This window comes from Hemitrygon akajei, chromosome 9 (genome assembly GCF_048418815.1).
Source record: "Hemitrygon akajei chromosome 9, sHemAka1.3, whole genome shotgun sequence".
In the NCBI taxonomy this organism is placed as follows: Eukaryota; Metazoa; Chordata; class Chondrichthyes; order Myliobatiformes; family Dasyatidae; genus Hemitrygon; species Hemitrygon akajei.
In genome coordinates, this window is record NC_133132.1 from 87620312 (window position 1) to 87641724 (window position 21413).

Genomic DNA, 21413 nt, shown 5'->3' on the forward strand with positions numbered 1-21413 from the left:
TCAGTTCCCATACCAGACAGTGATACAGCCAGTATTTCCTCAAGCATATGAGGTGAAAGAGGTGCTGATGTACCTTTATCACCACACAGCTGGTTTGTACAGACCAAGTGAGGTCCTCGGTGATGGGGATGCCGAGGAACTTTAATCTGTTTACCCTCTCAACACAAGATCCATTGATGTCAATAGGGGTTAACCTGTCTCCTCCTGTAATCCACAACCAGCTCCTTTGTTTTCAAAATGTTTCCACAACCTATGGACTGACTTTCAAAACTCTTCCATCTCATGTTCTCAATTTTTATTGCTTATTTGTTATTATTTCTTTCTTTTTGTATTTCCATAGTTTGCATGTCTTTTCCACATTGGCTGAATGCCCAAGTTGGTGTGATCTTTCATTGATTCTATTATGGTTATTAATCTATAATGTATCTATTGAGTAGGCCTACAAGAAAATGAATCTCAGAGTAGTATACAATGACATACATATGTACTTTGATAATAAATTTAATCTGAAATTTGAATTCCTATGAGCAACCACAAATAAACAACAATATGATGGCAAGGCCACAAGCTTGAAACTCCCCTACAGGTCATGTACCATTGTAACTTCATGTCAACTGTCTACAGGTCATATATCATCATGACGTCATGTCAACTGTCCTTCCTTCATTGACAGTCAGAGTCCGGGTAACATCAATTACAAGTTCATTTACATACTACGTAACTATGGGAAACCTAATCATCTTTGGACACGGCACAAAATTTATACACATCTCACACACGCAACATGAGAAATATGTATTTCTCTCCCACAGTGTGGGATAAATTGAATTATCCAAATTCAAGCACGTTGGGCCCTCACTAAAATGAAAAAACCAGGTCAGTTGAGATGGGCCATTTTCAGTCACTTTAAGCATACTCTGCAGTCATTCACTTAGTAACCTTAATCAAAAGCCTGAAAATTACATTAAACAAATGAATTATTACAGAGTGAGAGCTCTGAGAGAAGACAAGAGCACATTTAAAAACTATTTTAGTGACAGGATGTGTTTTGGCACTATGATTGGCTAAGTCTGCATTCACGTCATCAGAGATACAACCCCTAACCCCCCTACATATCTTACCTGCCCAGTACCAGATCCCACAGACAGACCTTACATATTACTTTTGGTGATGAAATCACCATTTCAATGCTGCAGCAACACTAGGTTCCTGGCACAGCAGCACACTGCCATGGTGGATGCATATATATTTTTGTGAAGAACTGGGGTAATACTGGGTAGCTGCAAGTGTACATACTCCAGGAACAAAAACAGGGTAACAAATCAGCATTCTATTGAGTAGTGCCGAGGAGATCAGTGAATAGCAATTTCTACCAGACACAAGTGAAGTTAAGGAAACCACAAAGCTTTGGGAAAAATTGGTACAAAGTTATTTGATACCACTAACTTTAATCATGTCTCAAATTTAATGTTCCTTCCTGTTTTCATTCAGAAAACAAATTAGGAAATGCTGAAAATACTATTCATTCCAAGATTTCATTTTTTCCCCAACTACTCACTGAAATAATTTTTCTGCCTATCAGATTTGAAGAGAAGGCCATATTTTCTGATTCAGTTCTGAACAAGATGAATTAGCTCATCATAGTTAAAGACAAAATTTAAGAGACTACTAGACAGGTATATGGAGGAATTTAAGGTGGGAGGTTATATGGGAGACAGGGTTTGAGGGTCGGCACAACATTGTGGGCTGAAGGGCCTGTAATGTGCTGTACTATTCTATGTTCAAAGTGTAGCTCCTCAGAAATCCAACCATTACTTTTAAACTGACTTTTCAATGCAACCACAGCCCACATAGGTTGGTATGGATCACAACTTGGACCATCAGCGATTTCCATCTAAAGTATTATGACACTTGATAAAAGTGTACATTAATTTTAATTTGCCTAAATACTGTACCTGATAAATACACTGCTTTTGAAAGATACAGGATGATAATAAACTTACAGTGTCAGCAGGCTACCCTTCATAACTTACACTTAAAATTTTCTTTGATTGCAATAAATGCAGCCACTTAAGCTCAGATTCATATTTCATTGCAACTCTCTTAACTGATATTTAGTGTATAGTGTTATGCATTAGCTAAGTTCTTTTTAACTTCCAGCAGGGAGTTAATGCTATACAAGAACATACACAAGTCAATGCTAATTGAAATTGCAAAATTTTGAGAGTTTTAAACTGCTACATGGCAAGGATCATTGCTAATGTAAACAAAATAATTCCATTAGGTATTAAAAATCAAACGATCAGGTTTAATAAAATTGCAATAAGGGACCTAGATGAAAGCCAGAAAGCAATTTCTTTTAATATTTACCCACACAATCACTTAAGTACAGTACAGTTGCGTCATTGTGGAGGGTTTTATTAATCTACCAAAGCTATAATTTGACCTCACTATGTAGACACAGGATCTTATTTTTATGCTACACTTGTGATAGATTTCCATAATAGAACCAAGCGCCCTTTTCTCTTGTGCTCATAATTAATTTCCTGTCACTTCCAAATATCTGGAAAAGTTAATTACTATAATTAATGACAGTAAAATTATTTTACCTTTTAGATGCAAAAGGGAGCAGTGAAACTGAGCTTGAGTAGAAACAAGATGACAAGCTTAAGACATCACCACACTAACAGCATGATTTAGGCTACAGTGGTGTTTTTACCAATACCAGTGAAATTATGTATAGGTCCTTGTGGGGACTGGCTGATCATTACCGTGTGCTGAGATCATACCTCAGGAGAAGACACACATGTGTACTTCAAATACTACTGCCCTAGACATAAAATTTGCACCAGATTCAAAGGTCTTGCAGATTGCAAATATATGGAAACAAAATACATGGCACTGATCTGACGGTCAATGTCTGAAATAAGAGTACTGAGACATGTTCTTACCAATTAAGAAATTAATATTATTTTGAACTGAATATTCCTGAGCTGGACCTCCTTGAAAACATTCCACCCGACCATGTTCTGCTTAGAACCATAGAACACTACAGCACAGTACAGGCCCTTCAGCCCTCCATGTGGTGCCGACCCATATAATCCTTTAAAAAAAGTACTAAACCCACACTACCCCATAACCTTCCATTTTTCTTTCATCCATGTGCCTGTCCAAGACACTCTTAAATACCCCTAATGTCTTAGCCTTCACCACCATCCCTGGCAAGTCATTCCAGGCACTCACAACCCTCTGTGTAAAAAACTTACCCCTGATGTCTCCCCTAAACTTCCCTCCCTTAATTTTGTGCATATGCCCTCTGGTGTTTGCAAATTGCAAATGTCATTACTTAATTAATCATAAGTGTTTAATGAGGTAATTACTACTAAAATGGATCTAAAACTCAGCTTTTTAATCGAATGACCAATGCCTTCCATATTTCAAGTCTAAGAATGGATTATAATTATTGTACATATTGTACATAGAAAGACAAAGTAAGAGATCAGTTTTATTTCCTTCGTGGTTATACACAGACTACCGAGTGCTGACTTGCTAGCATCAGGAATTTTCAAGATGAAGAGGTCCAGAACCTTTCATGCACCTTCAGAGTGAACAAGGTGTCTGACTTATTATCCACTCAGATAATACAATGAAGATATTCAGTGCTTAGGGGGTGGGGTGCTAGGGAAATGTATTCAGTTGGGTTCCAGAAGTGGATTTCACAAGTGCTTCACTCTCCTACTGTCATCATAAAGAACCAGTCTTTCAATAGAAAGTCCAAAGGTAATCCAGGATGTATCTTTGAAAACATCAAAATGCTTAGTCCAATACTGCTTACAACAAAATAAAGATATGTTCATCAATGAGCAGGGCAGCTTCAATAAATTAGAATGTTGACCTAAAAGAAAAATTAATGCTTAATTTCCATGTCTATTGGTTTATTCTAAATGACAATGAATAACTTTGCACAAGTAACATACATCAGAAAGTAGTATTTTTTTTCTTCAAGGGACACTATTAATGTCATGTGGAAGGAAAGAATTAATCAAATGGTATAACTATAGATAAAGATATAACTGCTAGGTAAGTTTGTGCTAAAGGATAGTGGGTATTAAAAAAGAGCGATAAGGCTTTCATAAAACATTCAACTGACATAAATCAATAGTGGAAAACAAAATCTGTTTTCTTTCAATTAAGCTTCAAAGGGCAGACAGAACAGCTACTCATAGGCACAGGTATATTATGATATTTTTGTGTCAGTTACCTTCACTTGAATTATGATAAAGGCATATCTGGAATATCAATTGAAGGTTATGAATTTGTTTGGACATTAATGTGGAATAAAAGCATTTTCTCAGGATGTTAACTTATCCAAGGATGCTTCTGAATGACATGTAAGAGCCATTTATGCAGTGCCAAGCTTTATAAAGGTCTGTCTCCAGATTAATGATTTAATTGATATGTAAAGGTGAAGATGTAAACTTTAGATCATGTCAAAACAATAACTTTAAAACTAAAAGTATTTATTTAAAGAGGAGGAAGACTAGTTAAATAGATAAACACAATGGAACTTATGAATTTCAATCCAACAGGATTAAAATTGCAGCTGTTGGTATCAGTATGTTAGGACTTGAAAATCCCAAGCTCAAAATTATAGCTTGTTTTGAAATTTACATTCAACTTACAAGTTCTTGCTATAGATACGACTGTTTAATTATTAATAATAATGATCATACATTATGATATAATAATGACCTTCGTCTGGTCAAGGAGAGTGAGGAGCTATAGGCAGGTAGTCACACCAGTGCCTTAGGAAACAGATAAGTGGGTTACAGTCAGAAGAGGGAAGGGCAAGAGTCGGATGCGGGAGAGTACCTCTGTAGCTGACCTCCTCAACAACAAGTACTCCTGTTTGAGTACTGCTGGGAGGGACAACCTACCTGGGAGAAGCAACAGTGGCTGCGCCTCTGGCACAAAGTTTGGCCTTGTGGCTCAGAAGGGTAGGGAAGGGAAGAGGATGGCAGCAGAGATAGGGGACTCTATAGTTAGGGGGTCAGACAGGTGATTCTGTGGATGCAGGTAAGAAACTTGGATGATAGTTTGCCTCCCAGGTACCAGGGTCCGGGACGTTTCTGATTATGTCCACAATATCCTAAAGTGGGAAGGAGAATAGCCAGAGGTCATGATACATATTGGTACCAACAACATAGGTAGGAAAAGGGAGGAGGTCCTGAGAACAGACAACAGGGAGTTAGAAAGGAAGTTGAGAAGCAGGACTTCAAAGGTAGTAATCTCGGTATTACTGCCTGTGCCATGTGACAATGGGTACAAGAATAGAATGAGGTGGAGGATAAATGCGTGGCTGAGGTATTGGAGCAGAGGGTAAGCATTTTCAGATTTCTGGATCATTGGGATTTCTTTTGGGGCAGGTACGACCTGAACAAAAAGGACAGGTTGCACTCCAATCCCAGGGGGACCAAAATCCTGGTGGGCAGGTTTGTCAAGGCTCTTGGAGAGAGTTTTAAAATAGAATTGCTGAGGGTTGGGAACCGAACTGAAAAGATGGAGGAAGAGGTGGTTGGCTCGCAAATAGAGAAAGCTTGGAGACAGTGCAAGGGAGGATAGGCAAGTGATAAGAGAAGGGATGCATTCAGACCGATGGTTTGAGATGTGTCTATTTTCATGCAAGGAGTATTATTAACAGAGTGGATGAGCTTAAAGCGAGGATCAGTACTTGGAGCTATGATGTTGTGCCCATTACAGAGACTTGGATGGCTCAGGGCAGGAATGGTTACTTCAGGTGCCAGGCTTTAAATGTTTCAGAAAGGACAGGGAGAGAGGCAAAAGAGGTGGGGGCATGGCACTGTTGATCAGAGATAGTGTCAGGAATGCAGGAAAGGAGGAAGTCATGGAGGGATTGTCTACAGAGTCTCTGTGGGTGGAAGTTCAGAACAGGAAGGGGTCAATAACTCTACTGGGTATTTATTATAGACCACCTAATAGTAACAAGAACATTGAAGAGCAGATAGGGAGACAGAGTCTGGAAAGGTGTAATAATAACAGGGTTGTGGTGGAGGGAGATTTTAATTTCCCAAATATTGATTGGCATCTCCTGAGAGTGAGGGGTTTAAATGGGCTGGCGATTGTTAGGTGTGTTCAGGTAGGTTTCCTGACACAATATGTAGATAAGCTTACAAGAGGAGAGGCTGTTCTTGATCTGGTATTGGGAAATGAACCTGGTAAGGTGTCAGAACTCTCACTGGGAGAACACGTTGGAGATAATGATCACAATTCTATCTTCTTTACCATAGCATTGGAGAGGGATAGGAACAGATAAGTTAGGAAAGCATTTAATTGGAGTAAGGGGAAATATGAGGCTATCAGGCAGGAATTTGGAAACATAAATTGGGAACAGATGTTCTGAGAGAAATGCATGGAAGAAATGTGGCAAATGTTCAAGGGATATTTGTGTGGAGTTCTGTATAGGTACGTTCCAATGAGAGAGGGAGAGGATAGCAGGGTACAGGAACTGTGGTGTACAAAGGCTGTTGTAAATCTAGTCAAGAAGCGGAAAGCTTGTGAAAGGTTAAAAAAAAATATGTAAAGATAGAGATCGAGAAGATTATAAAGCTAGCAGGAAAGAGCTTAAGAATGAAATTAGGAGAGCCAGAAGGGGCCATGAGAAGGCCTTGGTGGACAGAATTAAGGAAAACCCCAAGGCATTCTACAAGAATGTGAAGAGCAAGAGAATAGGACGTGAGAGAATAAGACCACATCAAGTGTGACAGTGGAAAAGTGTGTATGGAACTGGAGGAGATAGCAGTGGTACTTAATGAGTACTTTCCTTCAGTATTCACTACAGAAAAGGATCTTGGCTATTGTAGGGATGACTTGCAGCAGACTGAAAAGCTTGAGCATATAGATATTAAGAGATGTGCGGGAACTTCTGGAAAGCGTTAATTTGGATAAGTCACTGACACTAGATAAGACGTACTCCATGCTACAGTGGGAGGCAAGGGAGGAGACTGCTGAGCTTCTGGCAATGATCTATGCATCACCAATGGGGACGGGAGAGGTTCCAGAGGATTGGAGGGTTGCAGATGTATTTCCCTTATTCAAGAAAGGGAGTAGAGATAACCCAGGAAATTATAGAACAGTGAGTCTTACTTCAGTGGTTGGTAAGATGATGGAGAAGATTCTGAGAGGCAGGATTTATGAACATTTGGAGAGGCATAAATGGTTAGGAATATTCAGCGTGGCTTTGTCAAAAGCAGGTCATGCCTTACAAGCCTGACTGAATTTTTTGAGGATGTGACTAAACACATTGATGAAGGTAGAGCAGCAGATGCAACGTATATAGATTTCAGCAAGGCATTTGATAAGGTACCCCATGCAAGGCGTATTGAGAAAGTAAGGAGGCATGGGATCCAATGGGACATTGCTTTGTGGATCCAGAACTAGCTTGCCCACAGAAAACACAGAGTGATTGTAGATGTGTCATACTCTGCATGGAGGTCGGTGACCAGTGGTGTGCCTCAGGGATCTGTCCTGGGTCCCCTACTCATCGTGATTTTTATAAATGACCTGGATGAGGAAGTGGAGGGATGGGTTAGTAAATGTGCTGATGACACAAAGGTTGGGGGTGTTCTGGATAGTGTGGAGGGCTGTCAGAGGTTACAGCAGGACATTGATAGGATGCAAAATTGGGCTGAGAAGTGGCAGATGGTGTTCAACCCAGGTAAGTGTGAGGTGGTTCATTTTGGTAGGTCAAATATGATGGGGTTCCAGTCCACAGGAAGGACAATGATAATAAACAAGCTGGAAGGACAAAAGAACAACCAGATTCCCATCAGCCAGTGCTTCTTCTAGGTCAAGACACCACACAGTCAAAATTAATATAATATTCATCATCAATTAATTTTTTGCACTACCTTACTTACCCTTTACTATTTTTTATTTATGATTTATAATTTAAATTTTTATTATATTTACTATTGATTTGTACTCCAGGGAGCACGAAGTGCAGAATCAAATATCGCTGTGACGACTGTACGCTCTAGTATCAATTGTTTGGCGACAATAAAGTAAGTAAGTAATTTGTTTGATGACACTTTATGAGATTGACTACTTGAGCAAGCTGCCACAGCCATTGAATGTACTTCAACAAAAAAACCTCTGGAAAATGGGAGAAATGGCAGAAGAACTGAGGAAAATTAAAGTAAAATTGAGTATCCCACAACATTATGCTCAGAACATTCATAGAAAACAATTACTGTTGAAATTAACAAGATATACTCAATGATATCATTCTCATTAACTTTGCCAACGGTTGTACATTTGGTAAATAGGAATTAAAGTATATAACTGTTGATCAGTTTAACAGTTTAGTGTGACTTTGTCCTTTATTGGTTGAAGTGAATTTGTTCTGACCTTGTCAGAGCCCAGTGTCTTTCCAGCTTTAAGTACATTTGTCTGGTAATTGAATTTCACCCATTTTAGGTGGTGAAATTAGAATTACATTTTGTCCTAAGCCAAAAAAAAAGGAGTCAACAAAACTAATCTATGGAACTGGAACATCCTTGCTTTAAACAATGGTTCCAGTGGTTTAGTGCCTGTAAGAAGTGTTAAAACCTGGCCTGTGCATTCGTGTATAACTTGGTTGTGAGCTCCTGCCTAGTTCACATCTGACTACTGTACCAAGTCTGTAGAGGCTGTGCAGTTCCATAGACTGCCACAGAGATAACCAGAATGAATTGTGATGCAAAGGTCAGGAAAAGAAGAGCAGAGGGATTAAACAGCTCAGTAATGATGTAAATCAACAGCCCTCACCTGCCCCCACCCCACCACCAACCTTCCAAAGGAGCAATTCAATCAGGCCTCCATATTGCTAAATGACACACATGTACAATATGTTGGTTGGGCCACATATGGAGAACTGTATGCTGTTGGTATAGGAAGGATGCCATTACACTGAAAAGGGTACAAAGAATATTTACAAGGATGTTACCAAGACTAGAGGCTTTGAGTTACACGGAGAATTTGGATATGCCAAGGCATTTTTCCATGGAGTCTAGGAGGCTGAGCGGTGACCTTAAGAAGTTTATAAAATCATGAGGGGCAGAAATAAAATAAATAGCCACAAATAATAACCTAGAATAGGGAATTATAAAATTAGGTACAGTTTTTAAGTGAGAGGGAAAACAATTTAAGGGGATCTGAGGTACATTTTTTTTATATAGAGATCAAGTATAATGAGTGACACATGATGAGTGAGTATGATCAAGTATTTCTCCTCTGGCAATAAAATTGGTTCTGATCAGGAGAGGCTCAGTTGAAAGCAGGAGCTACTCTTCCCTGCCCTTCCCTGAAGGTGGCTTTATTGATATTTAGGATTTCAGTTATTTGTTCATGGGACGTGGACAAGCTGCCAGAGAAAGTAGAGGTGGGTACAATTGATAAACACGTTGATGAAGGTACAGCAGATGGTGTAGTGTATATGGATTTCAGTAAGGCATTTGATAAGGTACCCCAGTGCAAAGCTTATTGAGAAAGTAAGGAGGCATGGGATCCAAGGGGACCTTGCTTTACGGATCCAGAATTGGCTTGCCCTGTTCAACCAAGATAAGTGTGAAGTGATTCATTTTGGTAGGTCAAATACAATGGCAGAATATAGTATTAATGGTAAGACTCTTGGCAGTGTGGAGGATCAGAGGGATCTTGGGGTCCGTGTCCATAGGGCACTCAAAATTGCTGCGCAGGTTGACTCTGTGGTTAAGGCATACAGTGCACTGGCTTTCATCAATCGTGGGATTGAGTTTAGGAACTGCGAGGTAATGTTGCAGCTATACAGGACCCTGGTCGGACCCCACTTGGAGTACTGTGCTCAGTTCTGGTCGCCTCACTACAGGAAGGATGTGGAAACTATAAAAAGGGTGCACAGGAGATTTACAAGGATGTTGTAGACCCATTGTCTGTTTGCTCCTGCCCCACCAAACTCATTTCTGCATACCTCAACATTGTTTTATCCCCCCTTGTTCAATCCCTTCCCACCCATGTTCGTGACACTTCTCACGCTTTGAATTTTTTCAATGATTTTAAGTTCCCTGGCCCCCACCGCCTTATTTTCACCATGGACGTCCAGTCCCTATACACCTCCATCCCCCACCGGGAAGGTCTCAAAGCTCTCCGCTTCTTTTTGGATTCCAGACCTAACCAATTCCCCTCTACCACCACTCTCCTCCGTCTAGTGGAATTAGTTCTTACTCTCAATAATTTCTTCTTTGGCTCCTCCCACTTCCTCCAAACCAAAGGTGTAGCCATGGGCACCAGCATGGGTCCCAGCTATGCCTGCCTTTTTGTTGGCTTTGTGGAACAGTCCATGTTCCAAGCCTATACGGGTATCTGTCCCCCTCTTTTCCTTCGCTACATCCACGACTGCATTGGCGCTGCCTCCTGCACAGATGCTGAGCTCATTGACTTCATTAACTTTGCCTCCAACTTTCACCCTGCCCTCAAATTTACCTGGTCCATTTCCGACACCTCCCTCCCTTTTCTTGATCTTTCTGTCTCCATCTCTGGAGACGGCTTATCTACTTATATCTACTATAAGCCCATGGACTCTCACAGCTACCTGGACTATTCCTCTTCCCACCCTGTCTCTTGCAAAAATGCCATCCCCCTTTTTGCAATTCCCCCATCGCCGCATATGCTCTCTGGATGAGACTTTTCATTCCAGGACGAAGGAAATGTCTTCCTTTTTTAAACAAAGGGGCTTTCCTTCTTCCACCATCAACACTGCTCTCAAATGCATCTCTCCCATTTCCCGCACGTCTGCCCTCACCCTATCCTCCCGCCACCACACTCGGGATAGGGTTCCCCTTGTCCTCACCTACCACCCCACCAGCCTCCGGGTCCAACATATAATTCTCAGTAACTTCAGCCACCTCCAACGGAATCCCACTACCAAGCACATCTTCCCCCCCACCTTCTGCTTTCCGTAGGGATCACTCCCTACGCGACTCCCTTGTCCATTCGTTCACCCCACCCCCCATCCCTTCCCACCGATCCCCCTCCTGGCACTTATCCTTGTAAGCGGAACAAGTGCTACACCTGCCCTTACACTTCCTCCCTCACCACCATTCAGGGTCCCAGACAGTCCTTCCAGGTGAGGCAATACTTCACCCGTGAGTCGGCTGGTGTGGTATACTGTGTCCAGTGCTCCCGGTGCTGCCTTTTATATATCGGTGAGACCCGACACAGACTGGGAGACCATTTCACTGAACACCTCTGCTCTGTCCACCAGAGAAAGCGGGATCTCCCAGTTTTAATTCCACGTCCCATTCCCATTCTGATACGTCTATCCATGGCCTCCTCTACTGTCAAAATGAAGCCACACTCAAGTTGGAGGAACACCACCTTATATACCGTCTGGGTAGCCTCCAACCTGATGGCATGAACACTGAGTTCTCTAACTTCCGTTAATGCCCCTCCTCACCTTCTTACCCCATCCCTGATTTATTTATTTACCCCCCTCCCCTTTTTGTTCTTTCTCTGCCCATCACTCTGCCTGTTCTCCATCTCCCTCTGGTGCTCCCCTCCCTCTTTCTTTTTCCCTAGGCCTCCCATCCCATGATCCTTTCCCTTCTCCAGCTCTGTATCCCTTTTGCCAATCTGCTTTCCTAGCTTCACCCCACACCCTCCGGTCTTCTTCTATCATTTCGCATTTCCCTCTCCCCCTCTCAAATCTCTTACTATCTTTTCTTTCAGCCCGAAACGTCGACAGTGCTTCTTCCTATAGATGCTGCCTGGCCTGCTGCGTTCCACCAGCATTTTGCATGTGTTGGTTTACAAGGATGTTGCCTGGATTGGGGAGCATGCCTTATGAGAATAACCATATAACATATAACCATATAACAATCACAGCACAGAAACAGGCCATTCTGGCCCTCCTAGTCTGTGCCAAACTCTTAATCTCACCTAGTCCCACCTACCTGCACTCAGCCCATAACCCTCCACTCCTTTCCTGTCCATATACCTATCCAATTTTACCTTAAATGACACAACTGAACTGGCCTCTACTACTTCTACAGGAAGCTCATTCCACACAGCTATCACTCTCTGAGTAAAGAAATAACCCCTCGTGTTTCCCTTAAACTTTTGCCCCCTAACTCTCAAATCATGTCCTCTCGTTTGAATCTCCCCTACTCTCAATGGAAACAGCCTATTCACGTCAACTCTATCTATCCCTCTCAAAATTTTAAATACCTCGATCAAATCAAGAATAAGTTAAGTGAACTTGGCCTTTTCTCCTTGGAGTGACAGAGGATGAGAGGTGACCTGATAGAGGTGTATAAGATGATGAGAGGCATTAATCTTGTGGATAGTCAGAGGACTTTTTCCAGGGCTGAAATGGTTAGCATGAGAGGGCACAGTTTTAAGGTGCTTGGAAGTAGGTTCAGTGAAGATGTCAGGGGTAAGTTTTTTTTAATAAAATGCAGAGAGTGATGAGTACATGGAGTGGGCTGCCGGCGACGGTAGTGGAGGCCGATATGATAGGATCTTTTAAGAGATTCCTGGACAGGTACATGGAGCTTAGAAAAATAGAAGGCTATGGGTAATCCTAGGTAATTTCTAAGGTAAGGTCATGTTTGGCATGGCTTTGTGAGCTGAAGGGCCTGTTTTGTGATGTAGGTTTTCTGTGTTTCTATACACTTCGTATCCAATGGAAATTAATAAATGCATTGAACACTAGCTCAGGAACAGCTTGTAACTATATCAACCATCTAAGAACGGATACTCCAAATTTTATGTATTATGGCAATGTTTCATTATGGAGGTCTTGGTACATCTAAAAAGCAGATACAGATTTTCATCTGACTGCGACTTCAACTTTGTATTCCAGACTTTCAGTCCTTTACCTGCGGTTCCTTGTTGTTGCTGCTGCTGCTGCATTGTTCCTGTACCATATAATGATAAAATGGAATCTTTGGACAGTGGTTTCTTACAGTCTTCTGCTTTTGTGGTTGGTTCAATGAAAAGATCAAGATCTCCTGCTGCTACAGATGAGGCTGCTCCTGTTGGTTTAGTGGAAGTAGGCTGTGAAGAAAAGGTCAAAAGTAGTGAATGCAAACATCCAGATATATAACTTTACCAATAATTATGCAAGGCAGGAGAACAGTCAACTAAATTATTAATTTTCCAGGAATCAACTCAGGATTTTGAGATTTTTCTAACTCTGCAAATAGAACAGTACAGTATGAGACAGGCCCTTTGGCCCAGAATGTTGTGCTAAACCAATTAAATGCTTAAAGAAAACAATCCTTCTCCTAATAAAACATCCATACCCCTCCTTCCTCTGCTCACTCATGTGGCAATGTAAGAATCCCCTGAATGCCTCTATTGCATTTATGTAGCACTCCTGGCATTCCAGGCACCCAGCTCTAGAAAAATATACTGGCAGTCTATCTATGCCCCCCACAATCTTATCAACTTCTATCAAGTCTCCCCTCAGCCTTTGCCATCCCAGAGAAAACCAGCCATTTGTCCAACCCCTCTTTATTAGTCCATGTCCTCTAATCCAGGTAGCATACTGGTAAACGTCTTCTGCAGCTTCTCCAAAGCCTCCACGTTCTTCCTATAATGGAACAACCTGATTGAATGCAATACTCTATGTAATACTGTATTCAATATGCAGAAGTAAATGCAATACTTAGAGGACACAAAGAATATGACACAACGAACATGTCAAAATGCCCTGGCCAAACACACTCCACACTGATTTCACTACTCTCCATGCCCTATTCATTGGTAAATGCCGAAGCATTCATTTCGGACTAGTCCACATCCTCTGTTTTCAAGCACATATTCCTCCCTTTATCCCCGACCCTCTTCTTAGTTATCCTTTTGCCTTTGAGGTATAGAATGCATTGGGATTTTCTTTAATGAAATTTCACTAAACAAATTTGTGCTTCCTTCTGGGAGAAAGTCTTACTGTATTAATATGTGTCACTCCAGGACCAGAACCTTTCAAATATGATCATCACTTTTGTAGACAGAACTCGAGGGAAATTCAAAACACTGAGGCTATGTCCACAATAGACCGGATAATTTTGAAAATGCCGGCTTCACATAAAAACAATAGGCGTCCACACCAGGCGTTTTTGAAAATACCTCCGTCCACATTAAAACGGGTATTTGGGCGAATCTCCTCCTACTGGGCACGCGCAGGACACATCTACAGAAAACAGGTGGCATGTTTGGTGTCACATCTCGCCGTGAAAGACTTGGAGTGCGTTTGTCCAGTTACAGACTAGAAAAACTTAAAAGGAAATTGCCAAACGATGGACAGCTGTTGGCTCTCGCGCAGGAGGACTTAAAACTAAAAAAAAACAAATACTGGAGCATATGGAGGCAACCGACAGGGAGTTCATGGACAGTATTGGAAACATTTCCTACAGCCATAGTCTCGTCACTGATGAAAGGGACGACGGCTACAAGTAAATGTAATAAGGCTTGTTACTGGGCAAAAGTGAAATTTGCTGTTACCTCATTTGTTTGCCTTTACTTTTGCCATGTCTTTCTGTACTATTTTGCTGTATTTAACACGTGCAACAAAACAAATTACTGGGCAAAAGTGATTTTATTTTTACTTGAGTAAAAGTGAAACTTACAATTTTCCTTTTTTGGCCTTAACATTTTCACATCTATGCCAAACATAAGCTACTACTTAAAAATTACATTTTGGAAGTAGTGACAATTGCATCTATTGAATGTTTGCACAAGCAATACATTAATAAAGCACCTTGTTAAATGTATGAAACATGTCTGCATCAGTGTTTTCTTGTATTTCCATACAATGTTACATTAGGCTGTACCACATCTATTGTCAGAGAAGTACTTGCATAAATAGGTACACCACCTTCATACAAGCAAGAAAACAGGGCAAAGTGAGTATACTCATTTATTCAGTAAGTTATGGGTCAAAGTATTTGGTGAGTACATTTCTAACTCTTCTGACTTCAGTCTCATTGCTGTCTGTTCTGAAATTGTTAGGTTGTGTGTGTGGGGGGGGGGGGGGGTTGAAATTATCTCCAAAGCTGTAGTAACATTCTGCTCAGGAACAGTCTCCTGAAGCCGTCTGCCGTTGTTCTTGCGGACGTTGCGTTCATGAAAACCATGAAATGCTGCGCTGCCGCTACCATCTGTTCCGGCACGTCATGACTGCGTTTTTAAAAAACTTCGGTTACCCCGTACACACTACACTGGCCAATCAGTGTGGATGGAGGGTCAAAACGAAGAGAAAAAACTTCAGTTACGGATTTATCCGATCTAGTGTGGATGCAGCCTGAGAATGGTGTAGTCTTTATATGTGGATTACTGGAAAATCAATGGTCATGCACCTGGCATTTTCTTTACACAGAATATTTTACTTCTGTTTCCATGACTTCTTAAACATAGTAGCGCAAAGAGAACCACAGAACTTTTACCTGATTTAACTAATGTTAAGCTATGCAAGTGATCAGTAGAAACTGGGCATTCATATACAGAATATAGACGGGGAACTTATGATAAAATTGTGATTCAAATTGATCACTATGCCACAGTCAGCCAAGTGCAAAGAGTTCAGAACTCAAAGGTTATAACGGAGGATGACAGAATGAAGTACATTTTATTAGGATTCTCTAAAAATATTTTAACTCAAAACACTCCTCCATGAACAATGCACAATAGATTTGGAGAAATTACAAAAGTTGTTTGATGAACTTCAATTAAAAAAATTACAAAAAAAGAGAAAGAAATTACAAAAGTAATTGGCAATTTTATTTTAACATATAGGTCATTAAATAACACATTATAAGATGTTTTTAGTTGAAAGGTATCCTGAGCTCAATTTCATCAGAAGTAGTGAATGCATCAATGAACATGTAAACTCCCAAAGGTACAGTACTTGATAAAACATTCCCAAAATTGTCAAGAGTACAATAAACATTACATCCAATCATAAATTTCATTAATGATTCTTATGCTTCAAATACTAATCCTGATAGCATCTCAAGGATAATGACAAGAATGTAGCTCCTTTTTCGATACATTCAACTCCCATATTAAGCATCAACTGCACATTTATTCTGTGAGGCTCACAGGATTCAGACTAAGTCCAAATGAAAATTCAATGGTTAAAGCAGGATCTAGACCAACTGGGAAAGTGGGCAAAAGAATAACAGATGAAATTTAATTCAGATGAATGCAAAGTGATGCATTTCAAAGTAGCAAAGTACATATGTACATGTCACCAAATACAACCCTAAGATTTATTTTCTTGAGGGCATTCACACTTGCCTTCATTGAATGGGCACTGAATACAAGAGCTGGGACATCATATCACAACACTAGAAGACAATGGTGTGACAGTCTCTGGAATATCATGTGCTGTTCTAGGACCAATTCAAGAAGGCATTTATTTGGTCAGCATGCACAATCTAAGCTATAGGACCTATTTCCATCCTGTGCAACTCTTACATATAATTCTGGAAAAGAAATCACTGCAGGTATTTCTTTTTGCCCAGATAATGATTCAAATTCTCATGATACATAGCTGAAGATTCCTCTGCTATCCAATTCAGTGGTTGATAACGTGGTTAACCATGGAATGGGGAAGTAATGACAAAATGAGCTATTCACATTCATCTCAGCTATTGAAAAGTACAAATATATAGCTGTCAAGCAGGTTTATCTAACTGTACAGACATAAAAGGAATGACTGACAATTGTAGCAACCTAGGATCAGTCAGCTGCAACAACCTTGGAATGGCCTCAAATCAACTGGGTTAGAAATAACTATACTTCAATAATTAAATATTCTATCACACCATTCAACTAATGTGGCTAAATGATAAGCAAAGAAATCAAGAACAAACAGCAATGCTCTGATTAAGGAATCGTTGCATTTTAGAAGGAGGCAAGTGGAAAATTACAGTTAAAAACAAAAATCGTCAGCTGATTAAAGCAATCTCAGCACCAAAGGAACAATTCCAGTTGTTCTGACACAGCTCGAACTTCCTATACTTGTAACAGAATCGCTATCAATAATTATCTCTGCTACAAAGTTGGATTATATACAATAGTTTGTATGGTTAATTTGAGTTTATTGGTACAGCAATTTAAGGAGCAAGAGAAAATGAACTTCAGGGAACAACAACTTCTCCCAGTATAACCAGGCTAGTTTTGCCAGATAGGGAGGACAGTTACTCATGAACGTTGTGTTTCAAACACAATTTTAGTAATTTACAACAACCCAATCGGCTGGTTTAATTGACCATGGAGTATATCAATTATAATCACTCTGCCTTTCTACAGAGATATCACAATATGGCTTTTTTCCTTATATCACTAGTTTTAAATGAGTTAAAATGTAAACAGGCAGCAGACTAAGTTTTTGAAAAACATGGATAGTAGTTTAGCATTTTTAAATACACCAAAACAAACATTACAGCTCCAGGGTGTGATCTTTTCAAAAGAATCCAACAGCCTGAACTGACCTCATTTCTCAAACATTCTCGTGTCAGCCGTTTTCTAAAGAAAATACAGGGAAATCCAAGAACTGTCAATGCCATTATAGAGGGGAGAGCTGGATACAAAAACTTAAAGGAACTGGGTAATACAGAATAAACTGAGACATCACCTAATTGTCTATCTCAGAGCTATGTTAGTGAGATTTTGACAGCTTACTAACCAAAAAGCACTCCACGGAGCCTTGGAAAGAAATGGATCCAGACATTTTCTTATCCATGCATATGGTAAAACCTCTTAATTCTCTTTATCCAGTTTGTTTCCTTTTATGACTGGTTTAAACACTAAGCAGTAAATAAATGAATTGTAAACCACAATAAAAGTTGTTTGCATCAGAAAATTCAAATCCATGCAAAAATACACTATGTGCAGCAAAGCCCTGCAATAATTCAATATTCCTGACAACTGAATCAATAAAATCAGATTAAAATTCCAAATAATTCATCAGGCATATGTTCTCTGTGACTCCAGGAAACTTGGAGTATTAAACCATTCCTACAGTATTCAGCAGGATACCTCAGCTGTGCAGAGCAACATCCACACTGTCAGTAAGTCAGAGTGGTACCAATCCAAAAGTAACATATGTATTCAATCCAGAATCCTGCAAGTGACAAAATATAACGATATACTTCAAAATTTAGTATCAGGCATGTTGCTCAAGACATTGCAACCTTTGGATTTTAATGATAATTTCATGCATTGTTTTTTATTTGTATCAGAATGGGTGCGTTCTGTAAAGTTAAAGTTAGTCTTGCATTTTGCCTAATGTGCTGAATATTTCTAGCATTCAGGTTCAACAAATTTACTTGTTTGATTTCACTCAGTTTAACAACACTGCTTCATAAACACAAATTATCTGCACAGTGCTAGCCTCAATGTATCACTTTATTGTTTGGGGGGGGGGGGGGGTAGAGCAGAGTGTTGGGACAATCTTGCAACTTAAAACTAAGGTATTCACAGTTCTTTTACCTGAAACGTAGTTTCCTTTTTACAGATGCTACTTGACTTGGTGTGCTTCTAGCAATTTATTATTAGTTCAGATTATCCTCAGATTTAAAAAGAAGTCTGCCATTTCTGACAAGCAAAAAGCGTTGCTGTCAAAAAAAAACCCCAAAATATTCTCCCTGAACTCTACTGCAATCAGAACTGAATTCAAAGTGGTAATATTCTCCTGGTTTTTGTTTTGAACTGGAATAACTTCCCAAATAACTTACAAAGATAGACTATCAATTTAGAAATAAATACAGGTGGCCCCTGCTTTTCGAACGTTCGATTTACGACAACTCGCTGTTACGAAAGACTTACATTAGTACCCTAGATTCCGGATTTTAAGCCGCTACTTTTTTCCCACATTTTGAACAGCTTTGAACTTTGCGGCCTTTAAAACGGAGCGGCTAATACATGATTTTTTTCATGCCGCCTCGTAAACATTTTGCCTCATAACAGTAGACCAATAAAATTGATGAGTAGTTCACAGAGGTCCAATGAAATTGTACGATAAATCAAGCGCACTTTCACAATTAAATTATTGTAAATCAGTCATTTGTACTCACCCTCATCAACATGGAAAACACTCGAAGAAAAGCATTGTGCTGCCTTTATGGCAGTTATTTAGTTTATAATATTTTCGCTTAGTAATTCATTTTCTAGTTAAAGTTAGAAGAGTTTTAACTATATTTGTTTTCTGTACTACATCGCGGGATGCTATGACGTCACACCCGGTTTCGCCGCGTCTTGTGGGAAAAATGCTGTTTGCGATAAACGGAAAGGAGGGGGGGGAGCGCATTACGCGAACGGCTTTGGATCTGAGCGAACGCTGCTTTTAAATGCCGTTTGCGATAAACGGGACGGCGGGGGGGGAGCGGCGGAGCGAAAACGCTGCTTTTAAGTTAAAGGCGATCAATAACTTTTCCTGGTAGGCTGCAGTATATATATTTTTTACCAGTCGTTAGGAGATATTGGAATGTTGTTCAGTAAAGAAGTATACGCAACGTATATTTAAAAGGGCACGGTTCGAAAAAAAGCATTTGCAATATGTATTTGTTTTTGTTACCATATGGATTTAATTAAAAGTTAAAAAATCCTCACGTGTAATATCTTTCTGTGTAAATATCTCATATTACAACGTGGGACACCTGCGGCCGAAAATCCGGTGCGGCCTTTACAAGTAAAAAATTGATTTTATTTCTAAAATTAGAGCCAGCGGCTTTTAATCAGGTGCGCTCTGTAGTCCGGAATCTACGGTACTTGTTTTCGCTAACCAAAGAGGATTTTCGCTTTTACGAAAAAGGACGCCCACTTTATACGTGTGTTTACCCCGAGAAAGACTACAATGACCGTGAAGCCTTGTGCGGGTAGTTGTTTGCACATGTTTGTACGTGCCGATTTTTTTTTCACCAAATCGATTTTGGTTCGCTGCCTTCCTGAGTTTGATAAGTGAAACTACACCGTACCTACAATATTTCTACTTTATATAGGGTGTAAATTTATTATATCATTCCTGCTTTTACTATATGTTAGTGTTATTTTAGGTTTTATGTGTTATTTGCTTTGATTTGGTAGGTTATTTTTTTGGGTCTGGGAACACTCAAAAAATTTTCCCATATAAATTAATGGTAATTGCTTCTTCGCTTTACGACATTTTGGATTACAAACAGTTTCATAGGAACGCTCTACCTTCGGATTGCGGGGGAAACCTGCATTGAACGTAGCTTTAGGTACGAGGGGAGACGTTCGATGAATAAACTGAGTTATGTAATCATTTGAAGGAAATCAACAGCAGCATGAATGCAATCAAATTCACATAAAGATTTAACAATGATACAAAAATAATGCAAGGCCAGCTGTTTCTCACAGCTATGCAAATTTAAGTGCAACACACTGTAAGGTTTCACTGCTAAGGCTAATGTAATGGCTTCTATGTAATGTTTCACTGTTAATGTAATGGTTTCTCTGTTGCAGTAATGTTTGGGTAATGGCTAGAGATAATGGGACTTTGCAATGTATGTTATTCAGTGGGAGAAGGGGGTGGGAAGTTCAAGGGGGATATTAGAGGAAGGTTTTTTACTCAGAGAGTGGTTGGTGCGTGGAATGCATTGCCTGAGTCTGTGGTGGAGGCAGAATCACTAGTGAAATTTCAGAGACTACCAGACAGGTATTTGGAGGAATTTAAGGTGGGGGGGGGGGGATATATGGGGACCAGGGTTTAAGGGTCAGCACAACATTGTGGGCCGAAGGGCCTGTACTGTGCTGTACTATTCTATGTTCTAAAGGTTGTTCTTGTGTGTCTGGGAGCCGAGATTTTTGCGGTCTTTCAATGGGTAGTGATGGAGTGAGAACGCGAATGGAGAGAGTTGGAAGACCACCGGATGGAGTGGACTGAGGAGATGCGCAATAGACTTTTTCCTTAAAAAGGGCCCTTTTACTTTTTATTTTCTTTACTAAGCCTTTATTCAGATTAAGATTTATAAAGTTCAATCATTTAATTGATTATGGTGTACTGTCTGATATTTTGCAGTGCTGATTTGTAACTGGGCAACACATCACGCAGCATCCACAAATGAGATTTCTCAGTTTGGCAGGGCCAGAATTTGTTTTCCCCTAGACGAACATGTGCTGGCCAAGCCTGAGGGTTACATAAGAAATGGCTAATTGCTAGTGCAAAATCAAAACATTTTGCACTTGAGCAGGTTGTGATTTGGAGGAATTTTTTAAATTTAAAAATCAGTGCCATAGCTGCTGTAGAAAGGAGCAGGCATTCTTCTTCACATTCAGAGTAACTATTTTTGGAAAAGAAAAACACATTATCTTGCTGAGTGCATTTTTTGAAGACGGTTTCTAAATTTAAT

The 21413-nt window shown here is 40.0% G+C and overlaps 1 protein-coding gene across 5 annotated transcripts in view; it reads right to left on the reverse strand.

Moving 5' to 3' along the window:
- smap1 (small ArfGAP 1) overlaps nt 1-21413 on the reverse strand; it is a 128805-nt gene that overhangs the window by 9789 nt on the left and 97603 nt on the right. For all 5 annotated transcript variants that reach the window (XM_073056487.1, XM_073056489.1, XM_073056488.1 and 2 more), the window contains one exon: nt 12915-13092. In XM_073056487.1, the coding sequence (XP_072912588.1) occupies nt 12915-13092 (178 nt within the window). The remainder of the gene's footprint in view (nt 1-12914; nt 13093-21413) is intronic.